Source organism: Zingiber officinale, chromosome 2A (genome assembly GCF_018446385.1).
Source record: "Zingiber officinale cultivar Zhangliang chromosome 2A, Zo_v1.1, whole genome shotgun sequence".
Taxonomy (NCBI): domain Eukaryota; kingdom Viridiplantae; phylum Streptophyta; class Magnoliopsida; order Zingiberales; family Zingiberaceae; genus Zingiber; species Zingiber officinale.
The window spans coordinates 2,360,644-2,377,089 of record NC_055988.1 but is presented as its reverse complement, the minus strand read 5'-3'; the positions used below and the strand labels follow the sequence as shown (position 1 = coordinate 2,377,089).

At 36.7% G+C, this 16,446-nt stretch overlaps 1 protein-coding gene across 1 annotated transcript; it reads left to right on the top strand.

The window, feature by feature from the left end:
- The first annotated feature begins 1,339 nt into the window (after positions 1 to 1,339).
- On the top strand, positions 1,340 to 2,583 carry LOC122040378 (tropinone reductase homolog At5g06060-like). Its single transcript, XM_042599694.1, has 5 exons — positions 1,340 to 1,410; positions 1,519 to 1,726; positions 1,826 to 2,042; positions 2,125 to 2,231; positions 2,322 to 2,583. Exons 1-5 carry the CDS (start codon positions 1,340 to 1,342, stop codon positions 2,496 to 2,498), a joined length of 780 nt encoding a protein of 259 aa, XP_042455628.1. The 3' UTR covers positions 2,499 to 2,583.
- The last annotated feature ends 13,863 nt before the right edge of the window (positions 2,584 to 16,446 follow it).

The window sequence follows — 16,446 nt, the reverse complement described above, 5'->3', positions numbered from 1 at the left end:
CTAACACATAAGGGAGATATTTATCTCGACTTTGCCGAGATTTGAACCCTATACTTCATTGTGATAACACCTCATGTACTAACCACTAAACTCATCTGAAAAGATCTAAATATTTTATCATTGTACCATAATCTCGGAGACAGATATCACTTTATCAAAGATTATATGACAAGAAGTGAAATTAAACTTATTTATGTTGATTCTACTTATTGATATATTTAGCAAGCCTCTGACCGAATAATAGTTTGCTTCACTTACCCATTTAATTTTAATTCGTTTTGTGAAAAAGTACCCATGATTGGTAAAATTTAAGGCGTCTTTTTATTGTTTACAAAAAAAAAAAAAAAAAACACGTCATCAATCACCACCTACATGGTCCTTCAAAAAAAAAAAAAAAGACAATTATGGCCGAAGCAAAAAAAAAAAAACAAAAACAAAAACAAAAAAGTTTTTTTTAATGAAATTTCTCTATCCAATTTGGAAAAACATTAATGAGGTAGACACCATTTGATTTTGATTCTTTTTGGGAAAAAAAAATATCCATGATTGGTAAAATTTAAGGTGTCCTTCATTGTTTCCCAAAAAAGCAATGCGTCATCAATCATCACCTACGTGGTAAAGAAAGAACAATTATGGCCGAAGCAAAAACAAAAAACAAAAAAGATTTTTTTTAATGAATTTTCTCTATCCAATTGGGAAAAATTCATGAGACAGATACCCACTTGATTTTAATTCTTCTTTTAAAAAAAAATTTAAGGCGTCTTTATTGTTTCCAAAAAAAAAAAAAAAAAACGTCATCAATCATCACTTGCGTGGTACTTCTCGAAAAGATAATTATAATCCTTTAAGATGAATCTAATAATTAATACATAAAATATTATCATAATAAAATTTAGAATTTAAATCTTGATAAAATAAAAATAAATATCTCCCTTATGTGTTAGTCACTATTACAAAAGTTAGTAGTCATCCGTGATTTACCTTCTCTGTGTTGGCCCTGAGATGAATTGACGGAAGACGCTAAGGACGAACGTATTCACTTTTTATCACATAAAAAATATAATTATAGCCGAGGAAAAAAAAGAATTTTTTTAATAAATTTTCTCTATCCAATCCAATTCAAGCAACCCAACCCACCCATCCATCCCTCCAATGAAATACACAACGACAGCAAAGTAAACTCTTTAGTTTATTTGTGTGTGTGGTCATAGGAAAAATATTATTTTTTATTTGTGCACTTCTCTTTTATCTATATATTTCTTATATATATATATATAAGCAATAACAGAGTCTATATATAGTCACTTTTCTCTGAGAATTGATCAGATAGCAGCAATCGATGGAGTTGGGAAACAGATGGTCTCTTGGAGGAGAAACAGCCTTGGTCACTGGCGGATCCAAAGGGATAGGGTAGATATTTGTCTGTTATCATCTTTTTATAGGCTTATTATTATTATTATTATTATTATTATTATTATTATTATTTTGTTGTTGTTGTTATTGTTGTTATTATTACAGGTGTGCTATTGTGGAAGAACTAGCAAGATTTGGAGCAGAAGTTCATACGTGCGCCAGGAATGAAGCAGAGCTAAAACAGAGTTTGCAGAAATGGAGAGACCTGAAGCTTCAGGTGACTGGTTCGGTCTGTGACGTCTCGTCCTCGGAAGAGAGGGAGAAGCTGATAAAGGAAGTCAGCGCCATCTTCAACGGCAAACTCAATATCCTGGTGATGATTGGCATTTGTTCTTGTTGTTGTTTTGATAAAATTGTTAAATATTTTTTAATTCTCTAATTGTTAACTGAATTCGATTGACTGTTTGTGTAGGTTAATAATGTAGCGTTTGGTTACATTAAACCAGTTTTAGAGGTGACTCAAGAGGACTACAAGCACACAATGAACGCTAACTTGGAAGCTGGTTTCCATTTGAGTCAACTCGCTCATCCTCTTCTCAAGGCATCTGGACGGGGCAATATCATCTTCATTTCTTCAATTGCTAGTCTCGAAGGAACCTCTTTTATGTCCGTCTATGGAGCATCTAAGGGTATCCTAATTATTCTCCAAAAATATAAAAAAAAAAACCATGTTAATATCTAAATGCAACATGAAAATTGGTTTGTCTTTAGGAGCCATGAACCAACTCACTAGATGCCTCGCTTGCGAATGGGCTAAGGACAATATTCGTATCAATTGTGTTGCTCCTGGTATCATCAATACGCCGATGGCTGAGTGGGTATGCAATCACTTATCTTTGTACTTAATTGTTCCTTTTCATTTAAATATCATAAAAATTTAAATTGCATAAAAATTTTATGTTTAATAGTTCACGGAGAACGAAGAACTGGTAGCGAAGTGGTGTCATCGTGCTCCGCTTGGGCGTGTGGGAGAGCCTGAGGAAGTGGCAGCTTCGGTTGCTTTTCTTTGCCTTCCTTCTTCCTCTTTCATCACCGGTCAAGTGATTGCTGTTGATGGAGGTAAAACAATATGCGGTGACTATTAAATCTCGACGTGTGTGTATATATATCTACACACACCACTTTAATAAAAACATGGGCATGTATGTTATATGGTGGTATGTAAATTGGTTCTTTATTTTGATTTGAATTGTTTGGCTTTGGGACTCATTTTTGTTTGAGTAATTGATTTGGAAGCTAGATTTTGCTAATCAAGATGCATCTTGAGCTAATCCAATTCGTAATTACTTTTAATTCATGGATTGTGCTTAATATATTTTATTTTTTGGACGTGGATGAAGATGTTGGACGCATTGGTCATATTGGGGGACACTCAAGTTGGCTAGTTTGGATCTAGACTTGACTTCGCTGATGCACTGTTGAACTTGGTGGATCAAGTGAGTGCTACTAACCCAAGAGTTGTTGAACCTGAGTAAGCCAAGTTTTGAACCGGTTCAAGTGGAGTTCAAATTCCCAATCTCAACACAGTGAACAGTGGCTTGCGCTACTGTTCACCGTGCTGTCTTCGCCATCTCCAGCGAGCGGAACGCAAGCACCTTCCACAACCAAACCTTTGTTCAAGATTTGTCATCACCGGCGGCATTCCGAGTTCCGGCGACCATCGTCCGAGTTTCAGATCGCGATAGAGGGAGGTTTCTCTGTCGCGATCTTGCAATCCGCAATCCACAGAAAACTCAGATCGAGGGAGTTTTCCCGACTTGAGGGGTTCTATCAGGCAACAGGAGTTTCGGAGGAGTTTTTCTGGAGTTCTTGCTTCCAATCCATTTCCCGATTCATTCGCGACTTCGTAATCGATCCGATCAATCGATTGGTGATCGCGATTCATTCCACTTCCCCTGTTCTTCAGGCGATGAGCACTTAATGAGGTCGCGAGCTTGTAGGGAGGTTTCTACGAGCTTAGCATTTCTTTATTGCCAGCCGAGAACATGAATCACTCCGGCGATTGCTCAAGGGAGTTTTCGAGAACTTCTCTGCAATTGGCAGAGAGACCGTTCTTAAGCATTGCTTTGAGTTTGTGGATGTCTCTTGATCTAGATTTTAGATTCAATTGTTAGATCTATGCTTTAATTTGTTTTCCTTTTCGACGCACACAAATCCAAACTCGAATTCTGCATTTTAGTTTAGGAAGAACTGCAAATTTAGCTCTGTTGATTTCCTTTCTTGATTACTGATTCTAATGACACATGTTTTCGTTACAGATAGATTTTGAACTGAGATTTGAGAAGTATTTGTACCTAGATTTTGGTAGTTTAAACTAGTTTTGATGCCTAGTTAAGTTCTTACTGCTTTAATTGATAGCATCAGAAGTACATAGTCCTAGTTCTATTTATAGTTTTTAGTTGTGTTCACTAAAGAAGAAGTCAAGAGTTGTGGGATTTCAATTCATAACTAGTTCAGTTTTGGAATGATGCTTCACTGATTTTTATATTTCCAATGGATTAGTTTGCTTTGAAGATCTGTTTTCTTGAATTGATTCCATTCAGTTAAATTGAGTTCATTGTGGCAAAAGGCGAATACGCTCGCCCCCAGCGCCTCCGTCAACCCGTCCCAAGGGCAACACGGAAGAGGTTCATGTGAAGTCAGCTAGTAGTTAGCTTGTACATTTTCGGTTGGTTTTAATGCCATTTAATAATATGTTTAACTAGATCAAGTTACGGCGGTAAAATTTACTCCAATTCATTGCATTTGGTAGAGAAAACTTGTCATCTCAATTCTCATCTTTCTAATAACCGAAATTTCAATTCCATTAGAAAACCCAAAAGAAAAAAATATCACATTTAGATCATTCATGTCTTTACTAGTTGCCCTTGGAAGTATTCGACTTGGGACTCCTTACTACAATTCTTATTTTTAATTTTAATAAGTTTCAATTTAATTTGATATACTAAGTGACATGCAAAATAAGTTGCACCATTAGACTATGTCTATTAAGTCTGTATGGATGTAATACAATTGCTATATCTTTATACTTGTATGAATCGATACGCTTTATTAAACACATGGAGATGTATGCATTATTATTCAAGTATCATACTTTAGGATGGAATCACTGCACAGACAATAAGTTCCTTGAGTTGCAACTCAAGCAAACCCTCCGATCAGATCAGACCGGAAAAAACATAGATCTTGATACTCATCTTTCATCACCAGTTCAGTGATTACTGTCGATGGAGGTAAATTAAAACAATATTCGGCGACTATTGATTAGAATAGCCATAGTCATAATTGATACTCTAATTTCTCCCCATAATTGATTAGAATAGTCATAGCTAGATCAAAGGAGGCTTTCAACTGTTGAGCAACCTTCTTGTCAACATATTCATTTATCATCTCAACAGAATAAATCTATTTTACGATTATTGGTTGCTAGAGTAAATGAAAATTTATTAAATTTTAAATTTCAAGTTTATTTGGTTTGCCAAGATGATCTTGAAAGAGTGAGTTCCTCAACATTCATATTCTTTCGCTTGTATTTCAAATAATTTTTGAAGTCTTTCTTGTTAGTAGCAACTTTCCAATGATATCACCACAGTCTAAAATATTTAACTTAACATTATGTCATCTTGGCAAATTTTATGTAGGATCACCAAGCTCTTGAATTTCGTTGGTCATTATACTAGAGTCAATCATTTTGTAATTCAAGAATCCACCAACAACGAATTTCTTAGTCCCTACATCCTCTATTTTCAATGCGAAGACTCATATAGCTCCTTCATCATTCTCTTCATGTTATACACAATGTATAATGAATCAACAAGATAGTTGAGGATGTAGTTTCAATATAGGGATGCTGAGTGGTTTCATACTTTCATAGCACTCATAGTTTGGATATTAATGTCATTCTTACTCAGCTTAGGAGTTTCTTTTGTCAAAAATCAAATCAAATTAAGTGTGGTCAAATAAAAAAGTATCTTATGTTGCCACCACTTGAAGTTCAATCTATTGAACTTCTCTAGTTTCTGTTGCATATATGTGAATGGAAAAGGAGGAAGGAGACTCCTTTATGTATGAGTTTAGTCCCACATAGGAAGTTTCAAGGTACTATGATTGGTTTATATTATTGCACATGCATTAATGATTGAAAAAATACATGGGGAGAGACTCTCTCTCACATGTGGGTGTGCAAGGGAGGGACCTAATCTAGTGTTCGAATTGCACTGAACTAAGTTGACTCGTGTGCTAGCACGACCTACATGTGTTGAATGTTTTGTGAGCATGACCTATACGTGTTGAATGCCAAGCGAATGAACTAATGTTTTGTCACTTGAATATTTTTACTTGTTGCTCAAATGTAACAAATGAATTAAAATGTAACAAATGAATTAATCAATGATTAATGAAGAATCTGTAACCTCCAGGCGTTTGAGCTAGACAGATTAATGGGTAGTAAAAGACTTTAATTCGACCATTAAATACAGCAAGGGTCTAATCTCCTATATAAGGAGGTTGTGACCAAGAGCAAGACACACAGATCTAATAGCAAAGATTTTCCTCCGGCTTTATTCCTCCAAATCTTTCCTCCATCGTCCATTTCCACTCGATGGTTTGCCTGTGATAACAATTGAGTATTTTCTTAGTTCACTACGAACAACCAGTGTTTGGTTGTGTACGTAGTTTTGTCATTGTATCCTAGGAAACAAACGTCCATCATAACCTCAAAGCACAGTCAGAGGAGGATAAATTTGTTTTAAGAAAATTGCTTGAAAGCAAGCCTCGACATCTTTTCTGCAACTCAGACTCTCCAGTCGGGAGTGCACTCGAGAATCTGTAACTCGGACTCTCTAATCGAGAGTCTTATTCGGGTGTCGAGAGTCTATAACTTGGGACTCTGCAGTTGAGAGTCTGCACTCGAGAGTCGAGAGTCGAGAGTCTATACTCGGGACTCAGACTTTGGAGTCTGCTCTTGGGAGTCCAGAGTCTGCAACTAGGACTCTATAATCGGGAGTCTACACTCGAGAAGTTGGGAGTCTGCACTCGAGAAGTTGGGAGTCTGCACTTGGACTCTGCACTTGGGAGTCTGCACTCTGGCATACAATGTAACCTAGTTTTCCAACCAACTCAGCCATCCTAAGAAGTTCTTCTTTCCTTACTTGGTAGCCTGAGATTATCAAGTTGGGTCAACTCAATAGATAAGTCTTATTTGATTCGTAATTTCAATTTAGACTACTCCTCTATCTCCAACAAGATTGTCCAATAATCTTAAAACAAAATTTGATTTGTTGAAAAGGCCACAGAAAGTGTTGAGGTGCAACAGATTCATCGCGTGAAGACTCCCTCCACCACAATTGGAATTGTTCCAATCAACCATGGTGAAAGGCTAGAGAAGTTCACTAGGTTGAACTTCAAGAGGTGGCAGTAGAAGATGCTCTTCTACTTGACCAAACTAAATCTGTCTCGGTTCTTGACCGAGGACCCTCCCAAGCATGTTGAGAATGCTAATGTTCATACCATCAGTGCAGTGGAGGCATGGACTCATTCTGAGTTCTTTTCTTGAAATTATATCCTCAACCACCTTGCCAACTCATTGTATGTTGTGTACAACATGATGAGAATGACCGAGAAGTTGTGGGAGTCCTTATACAAGAAGTACAAGATGAAAAATAAGGTGTGATGTTGGTAATCGCAAGTGTACAATTATATCATCAAGTAATAAATATCGAATCTATAGGAATTGTAAGCACTAGTTAAGTTTGCAAAACTAGTTATCTAGAAGATTGGAGTTGTGTTTGGTCACGGGAACAAAAGATTGAAAGAGAAGGAGAGAGAGTTGAGAGAGCAAGAGGAGAAAATTTGGGAGATGGCCTAGAGCAGAAGGAGTCAAGTGAAGGCAAGTGGTCAAAGGGAGAAGTTGGAATTAGAGGGAACAATTTTAGGACTTCGATTTCACTATAATTCTAGTTGATGTCTCCAAGTATTGTTCGCTTTTCTACCTCTATGTTTACATACTTGTAGGGATTCCAACTAAATTACCGATATGATCTCATGAAAGTAGTATCAAAGTGTTTACCCCAATTTCAATGCTATTAAGTAAAGAGGTAACACTAGAAATTCCACTTAAAAGGTTACCCTCTGTAACTTGAGGACCAACAGTTATACAGTCTAGATTACTCAATTTACTTCCTAACACTAAGTTGGAGAAACCCCATTAATCAATAGTTAGCTATTCCTTGCAAAGAATTAACCCTTCTTCAAGATAATGACTCCAAAAAGTCTATTTAAAAGGATACCCTCTATCACATGAGGACCAATGGTTATACAATCTAAAGCATTTCCCTTTCATAGTGACCAAACCCCCACATCCAATTGCACACACATCACACACATTCAATCAAATAAGAGCAAGACATAAACATATTATAGAATAAAGAAATCACCAAATACATAGTTTATTCATCAATATCACATCATAGTTACTCCCTATATCCTATAATTTAGAAGATCACTCCATAGAGAAAGAAATACAACCACAAGACATAGAAAATAGCAAGCTATAACTTTAATCGGAAAGAAAAGAGAAGAGAATGTTTATCAATGCATTCCCAATGTCTTCGGATGAATTCCTCACTTCGGTTGTGGATGGATCATAGCGATGACTCCTCGAATGGTAGCTCTGAGATTTCCCAAGAAGGAAAAACCCTCTCCCAAGGAGGGAGATGAAGTCCCCTGATTCAAGATGAGTCAAGCAAGGGTTTATTTGACCCTTTAATACCTCCCCCAAGCTGTTGAGATTTGTAGATTTACATGGCTCCACTAAAATCAAATTTTCACCCCTTAGACCCGATTATCTTGGATTAGACCCTGAAGAAAACTTGTAGAGATTGAAATTATCTATATTTTGATAGGTGAATTAACCCCTAGCTCCAACTAAGCCAAAAGCTATGGTACTTCAAAATTTGGTCTACAATTTGGGTCGGGCAAGATAGATCAGCTAGATTTACAGGGCTCCGCCAAAATGACTTTTTTGATATTTTGATTTGGTTTTCTTGGGTTTAACCCTGAATCAAAATTGTAGGTCTTGAAATTCTCAGTCTGTGTCAAGACACTTGGATCTAACTAAGTCGAAAGTTATAGTCGTTTTACTTTTAGTTCGCAAAGCAGTCCAGAGGTTAACATGGCCCATGTCCGCTAACATGGGCACCCATGTTTGACTATAAAAAATGGTTGAATTCAACACTGGTCATGCCCACCAGCATGACCCCCTATAGTGGGATATGCGGGGAGGCTTTTTAGTGTCATTTTACACCCGATTTCTTTCGTACGAAGGTCAGAACATGTTACATGATTAAAGTTTCATTTTGATAGTCTTTTAAATCCCCTTTTCTTCCGAACGATTCATATGTTGGCTCGATGATGAGGTCAATGTTGAGTTATGGCTAGCCTGTATTGAGTTTTTTCCCACCACATTCTTTATCTTTCTTGGCCGTAGGAGCATGCTTGTGTCATGAGACATGGTTAGAACATTCTCTTTAATCTAGCTCCACATTCTAAGAGGTTTATATTTCATTTTTGTTTCGAAAACACATCCTATTAATAAAAACAAATAAAGAATAGTTCTCTGAACTAATAGTAATAAAATAAAGCACATAGAGATGAAAACATGAAATATATGTATATAAAATGGGACAATATGTGCGTCAAATTATAATAAAAATCTTATATGAAATACGCTCATCACGGGGTCCATAAAATTCATTGTGGGTCGATTCTTGAACTACAAAATAGTTAACTCCAAGACGATGATCAACCAAGTCTAGATGCTTTAGGTGATCCTACATAAGATCTACTCGGAAGGTATGGTCCTGAGTGAAATCTTCTAGGTGACTGCTATCATTGATAAATTGTCTCTTGATAATGAGCATTTCGACGTATTATTTTGGCTCTTATACTTGGTAATTTTATCCTGCTGTATTCTTAAATTCTGCTTATATCATATTTTATGAGTATGGTATATTTTTGAGCTCATTATAAGTTTTCCCTAATTTTTGATATTATTTTATGAATTTGTAGGAAAATGAAGATGAACCATGGACTAAGGCTTGAATAACATCAAATGGACTTGATGCTAGGGTTGATGAGAGTTGGTCCAAGATTTGAGAGGTTCACTTGAAGCGGTTCACCATCCAAAGGAGATTCACAACTTGAACAGGGTTGGTTTAAGATTTGATGGGTTTAGTTCAATGAAGAAGAGATGGACCGGTTCATCTCCTCTACCCATCAGTTTACTAATCTTACGCAGCACCCCCTCACACTATCTCATCTTGACCCGGAGGACCGGAGGGGAGAACAATTCTGCTTCCCCCAAAGGCGCCATCTTCTTCTAGATCTCGATGCCGCCATGCCACCTTCACCACCAACATGAGCTCCGACTATCCCTATCTCCATCGCCGGCCAGAACTCCCATCCCATCCTCTTCATCCACGCACAAAGTTCCCCAACGCACAAGCCCGACGCACACCACTATCTTACTCTCCTCCATTCGCCGACTGGTTCCATGCTTCATCGTTGTCAGCTGGCCATCCATCCCTCTCCACTCCATCTTCTCCTCCTCCCCTTCTCTCGATTGGGAGAGGTTCCATCATACGCCCAAGCTCCACCAAGGTCGGCGGCCACCTTTCTCACAACCGTCGGTTCTGTCTTCCTCCTTTCCATACCTCCGACCACCTCCTCTTTGATAAGATCCTTTAATGGATCTATTCAAATAAATCCTTTAACTTTATTTCCTTTAAGTTTTAGACTTTTTCTTTTTTCTTCTAGATAAGTTTTAATAAGACATTTTCTCTTAAAAATATATTTTTATTTTATTTTTCTTTTAGACCTTTTCTTTTGAAAAGATAATTTAGGTCTTTATTTAAAGAGACGTTATGTAATTTTGGAAGACAAGTAATTTCCCTTTTAGTTAATCAATTTCATTTGATTATTGGAGGTTGATCCCTATGAAGCAATCACCCTATCCCCCTTTTCATTTTTCTTTTTTGATTCTTCCACGTGATAGGCCCCCGGGTTCCTATCAACTTGGTATCAGAGCAGTTCACTTCATCTTCGCCCTACAGTATCTCGCAGCAACTTCAACAAGCGCATGGTTTTAATCCGACTTCAAGAGAAGAAAATTCACTCTGACATGATGACCGAAGGATCTCATCCTGACGCTAAATGGGCTCTGGAATTTGAAGCTAAGCACGAGACAAGGATGGATAAACTCGAAAATTTTATGGCATCGTTGGTCACAATAGTGCAAGAATTGAAGGATCGTTTAGAAGCAGATTCCAGCTCAAGCATACTAATCAAAAGGAGAATAAATCAGCAGTATCGACAACAACAATATAACCAAGGAGCAAACTCAAATGAAGATCGAGAGCACAACTATCCACGTATGATGGTGGAATTTCCTCGCTGGGAGAACAACGATCCGATTGGATGGATTTCAAGGGATGAAAAATATTTTCGCTTCCACAGTCCATCAGATAATGCAAAGGTAGAACTAGCATCTATAAACCTCGAAGGTGATGTCATCCAATGGTATGACTGGCTTGAAGCATGCCATGGGCCTCCAAAATGGGAGGAATTCAAAGAAGAACTCATCAATCGATTGGGTCCCTCCGGTTATGAGAATGTTGATGGAGAATTGGCCAAAATTCGACAGACTTCAACCGTACTAGAGTACCAAGGACGATTTGAGTGACTCTCTAATCTAACTCGTGATTGGTCAGAAAAGCAACTACTGGGCACTTTTATTGAAGGACTTCGCCTTGATATACGACGAGAAGTAAAAATGAATCATCCTCGCACCATGAAGGCTGCCTTATCCTTTGCACGACTACAAGAAGAGAAGATCAATGAGGAAGGAAGAAGAAATAACAAGGTAATTCATGAAAACTCATCACATTATTCAACACCTCATAGATTGACAAAAGAAGAGATCAAGGAAAGGATGGCAAAGGGATTATGCTGGCATTGCGATGAAAAGTGGCACCGTGGTCATCAATGCAAGCAAAAGAGGATACTGATGATTGAACCAATAGAGAACTATGAGGAAGAAGATGAATTCGATGAAGGTGAAACACAAGATAATATCAATGAAATACAAGATAACTCTATGGAAATATCAGTACATGCCTTAGAAGGACTACAAACTCCGCAAACAATGAAGGTAAAAGGATTCATTAAAAATCAACCAGTAATGATACTTATAGATTCAGGAAGCACCAATAATTTTCTAGACTCAACCTTAGCAAGAAGGCTTAAACAAAAAATAGAGCGATCATCTACATTTGATGTTAAGGTGGCGGATGGAAGATCACTTACAAGTCCAAGAAAATGCGAAGGTATTAAAGTTTTCTTACCAAATTATGAATTAATCACATATCTCTTTCTTCTACCCCTGGATGGATGTGATGTTGTACATGGAGCACAATGGTTGAGAACATTAGGAGACATAATATGGAATTTCTCTCAACTAGCAATGCGCTTCCAAGATCAAGGAAAAGAAGTTTGCATTAGAGGCAAGAGACAAGATACTATCACATCAATCAGTAGTTATCAGGCAGAGCGATTATTAAAGAAAGATTGCTCCATTTTTCTCATGCAACTCTCCATCAAAAAGGATTCTAAAGGTATCTCATATACCCCTCCAGAATTAGAGGCGCTTGTTTCAAAATTTTCTATGATATTTGCTGAGCCAAAGGGATTTCCTCCATCACGTTCACATGATCATCATATACCTCTAATACCGGGGAGTGCACCAGCATATGTCACGGTTTATTGCTACCCTTACATACAGAATGAGGTAATTGAGGAGATTGTACAAGAGATGCTTCAAGCTGGAATTGTTCACCCAAGTGTAAGCTCGTATTCTTCTCCTGTATTACTTGTGCGAAAGAAAGACGAAAGTTGGTGAATGTGTGTAAATTATCGGGCACTCAATAAAATTACAGTAAAAGATAAGTTCCCCATCCCCATCATTGATAAATTACTTGATGAATTAGGAGGTTCCTTATTCTTCTCAAAATTGGATCTTCGCTCAGGCTTTCATCAGATAAGGATCTATCAGCCGGACATTCCAAAAATAACCTTTCGGACTCATGATGGTTATTATGAATTTTTAGTAATGCCTTTCGGTTTAACTAATGCACTTTCTACATTCCAAAGTTTGATGAACCATATCTTCAGGCCTCATCTCTGCAAGTTTGTTTTGATTTTCTTTGATGATATCCTTGTTTATAGTTCATCATTCGAAGATCATTTGCATCACCTTTATAAAGTACTCACTCTTTTACGTGAACATTCCATTTTTGTGAAAAGACCTGTTGCTTATCGCTTGTAGTTTCCACAAGATTCTAAAATACACCCTGTATTTCACGTGCCTTGTTTAAAGAAGAAACTAGACGATAAATTTACTCCTCAACAATATCTTCCTGAAGTGAATTCAGATGGTGCAGTTAAATTTCAACCTTATGCTACTTTAGAAAGGAGACTCGTGAAGAAGAACAATCAAGCAACAATTGAGCTATTAATTTAGTGGGGCAATTTATCTATCGATGATGCAACATGGAAATTATATGATACCATTCAAGAAAATTTTTCAGAGTTTATTGATAAACAACCTTGAGGACAAGGTTGTTTTGAAGGGCGGTGGAATGATAAGATCCTTTAATGGATCTATTCAAATAAATCCTTTAACTTTATTTCCTTTAAGTTTTAGACTTTTCCATTTTTCTTCTAGATAAGTTTTAATAAGACATTTTTTCTTGAAAATGTATTTTTATTTTATTTTTCTTTTAGACCTTTTCTTTTGAAAAGATAGTTTAGGTTTCTATTTAAAGAGACGTTATGTAATTTTGGAAGACAAGTAATTTTCCTTTTAGTTAATTAATTTCATTTGATTATTGGATGTCGATCCCCTCGAAGCAATCACCCTATCCCCCTTTTCATTTTTCTTTTTTGATTCTTCCACGTGATAGGCCCCCGGGTTCCTATGACTCTTCGGGTTAGCAGAGGAGGAACTAGAGTATCATCCCTCTCCCCTCTCCTCTTCAGGTTAGAAGAGGAGAGTCCACTTTCTTCCTCACACGGCAGCCCCCCTTCATCCATCCAGTCGGTCATCTCCCTCTTTGGGTTTCCCTTTCCACTTCCACAACCCTCTTCTCTTCGGGTTAGAAGAGAAGAGGTGCTTCTCCACCTCCACTCTAATCAAGGAAGATAACCTATTTGTGATTTATCTCTTTCGTGTTGGCCTAAAGAAGGACTGACGAAGGCACTGAGTTAAGCAAATCACCTTTTGCCACCAAGGAAGAGAAGCTCCATCGACAAGCTTGTGTTCATTTGTAGGATGTGTTGAGTTTTTCCTTTTCTTTAGTTGTGTATTGCTTGTCCATTATTGTTTTTTGTTGCGTTGATATGTTTCAATCATGTGTTGAATGCTTGTATCACTCGATGATCTCCCATGTTAAATTTGCACGCACATTGCTTAATTTGCTTAATGCTCACCAAGTGTTCGTTGAAATACCCCAACCATTTTTGTCATCTTAGTTTTACATTTTTCTTAGCTTAGATTCTTGCAATGCTTTGTTAATTAGATGTTTCATATTTCTCTTATATTTATGTCTTCATTTAAATTCTATTATGTTATATTAGATTAGGTTTCTTTAATGCCAGGTTTTGTTTCATGCTTAATTTCATTGAATATCTTAGTTTATATTGCTTTTAATTTCCTTGCAATCGTAGTTGAGGTTAGAGTAGGTTTCCTATACTTGCACTGTCTTTCATTAATTAGAATTAGATTTCATTACTTGCTTTGCTATTTCATATCAGTCTTAGAACTTAAACTCAAACCCCCATTTTTAGATAAGAAATTTTGAGCAATGGCAAAGCAATCCAAGAGCTATCATCCTATCGTTACATTCCTTGTGAGAGATAATTCGAATCTTCTCTATACCATATTAATGTAAAGGGGTTCGATAACTTTAATTGTAATTTGATACATCTGCAGTACAACATCTGGGGTGCTTGTATCAAATTTTGGTGTCATTGTCAGGGACTGTATGGTATTTGATAACTTATTATTTGTTGACGAATAGCTCATATCTGAATGATAGCCAATGCGAGGGATGTCATGGAAGAAAAATCTACTAAATTTTTTCGTAATAGAATTTTGTTATAAATTTTCATAACTGAATTCTATTATGGTTTTACTGGATCTAGGATTTAGGTATTATTTATAGAGATCATTGTAAATCTATTGTATCATGAGAATTATTAAATGTGATTCTCCTGTATAAAGAGAATTCTAATAAAACTTTGGTCATTTTTGTGGAGTAGGCACGCTTCCTAACCACGATAACTCTTCTTCTTCTTACTCATGTCTGCTCTTTCTTGTGTGTCTTTATCTCATTACTCTACACGATCACTTTCTTTCTTCCTCTTCTTCCGCGTTAAAGATTAAGAAGTGTTGCCCCCTCTTTGCTCAATAATTGGTATCAGAGCGAGTTTGTGACAGATTTCTTCAACATGTTAGGTGCGTCTTCTTCGAAGTTTGATATGGTGAAATTTGATGAAACTGAAAACTTCGGATTATGGTAGAGAAAGGTCAAGAAATTATTGGTACAACAAGGCATGGTGAAAGGGCTAGGAGAAAGAAAATAAAAAAGCATAGAGAAATCAGATTAGGAAGAACTTTAGGTGAAGGCAGTGGCAACAATCATGATTTGTCTTATGAATGATGTGATGTACCATGTCATGGACGAGGAGTCACCAGTGGAAATTTGACCAAAGCTGGAAAGTCGATATATGTCAAAGTCATTGACAAACAAGCTATACCTTAAGTAGAAATTATTAGAGCTGAAGATGATAGAGGAAACTAATTTAAGTCAGCACATCAACATATTCAACCAGATTGTAAGCTATCTGAAGTGGGTTGATATGAAGATCGAAGATGAAGATAAGGCGTTGATGTTGCTGAATTCTCTACATTCATCGCCTACGTACGAGAATTTAACTACTTTAATATGAGGCAAGGAAACTCTTAAATTGGAGGAGATCACAGATACATTGCTAAGTTTTCAGCAAAGGAAGAAAACAAGCGATGATGTTTCTCAAGGAGAAGAACTTGTGATAAATAGCAACCAAGAGCGCAGTAGGAGTAAAACTTGGTATGGATCGAGCAGCGACAATAAGACTCATTCTAACTCGAGAAGAAATAAGATAATCACACGTTACAAGTGTGGAGGCAAAGATCATATGAAAAGAGATTGTCTAGAGATAAAGAAATATGTTACAGAGATCAAAGGTAGATCAGTAAAGTTTGCAAATATGGTTGAAAAAGAAAATTTAGAGAGCAGTGATAGAGATATCCTATCAATTATGTTGAGTTCGGAGCAATTGATGGATGCATGGATCTTAGACTATGCATGTTCATATCACATGAGTCTAAACAAAAAAGGAATGATTTGACACCTATAGGGTAGTGGATTTTAGTTTAATATTAATGAGAAAGGATGCATCTTGCAGAGTCATCAGCATAGGGAATATTATAATCAAGATGTTTGATGGTTTGATCAAAATTTTATGTAATGTCAAACACATACCATATCTAAGGAAAAATTTGATCTCACTAGGCACACTAGATAATATTGGTTACAATTACAAATCAATAAGCGGGGTGATGAAAGTCAGTAAGGGAGCTCTGACGATAATGAAAGGATAAAAGTTAGCAAGGAACATCTATAAGTTGATAGGGACTAGATTTGTAGGTGGAGTCACCTTGATAGAGTTTAAATCAGACAGTACAATCTTGTGGCATATGCGACTATGGTATATGGATGAACGTGAGATGCCAGAACTTTACAAGAATATTTTTTTAAAAATGTTAAGATGTACAAGCTTGAATTATGCAAATTCTATGTTCTTGGGAAATAGAGCAAAGTACAATTCAAAACGGCAACACACAAGACAGAAGGAATTCTGGACTATATACATACG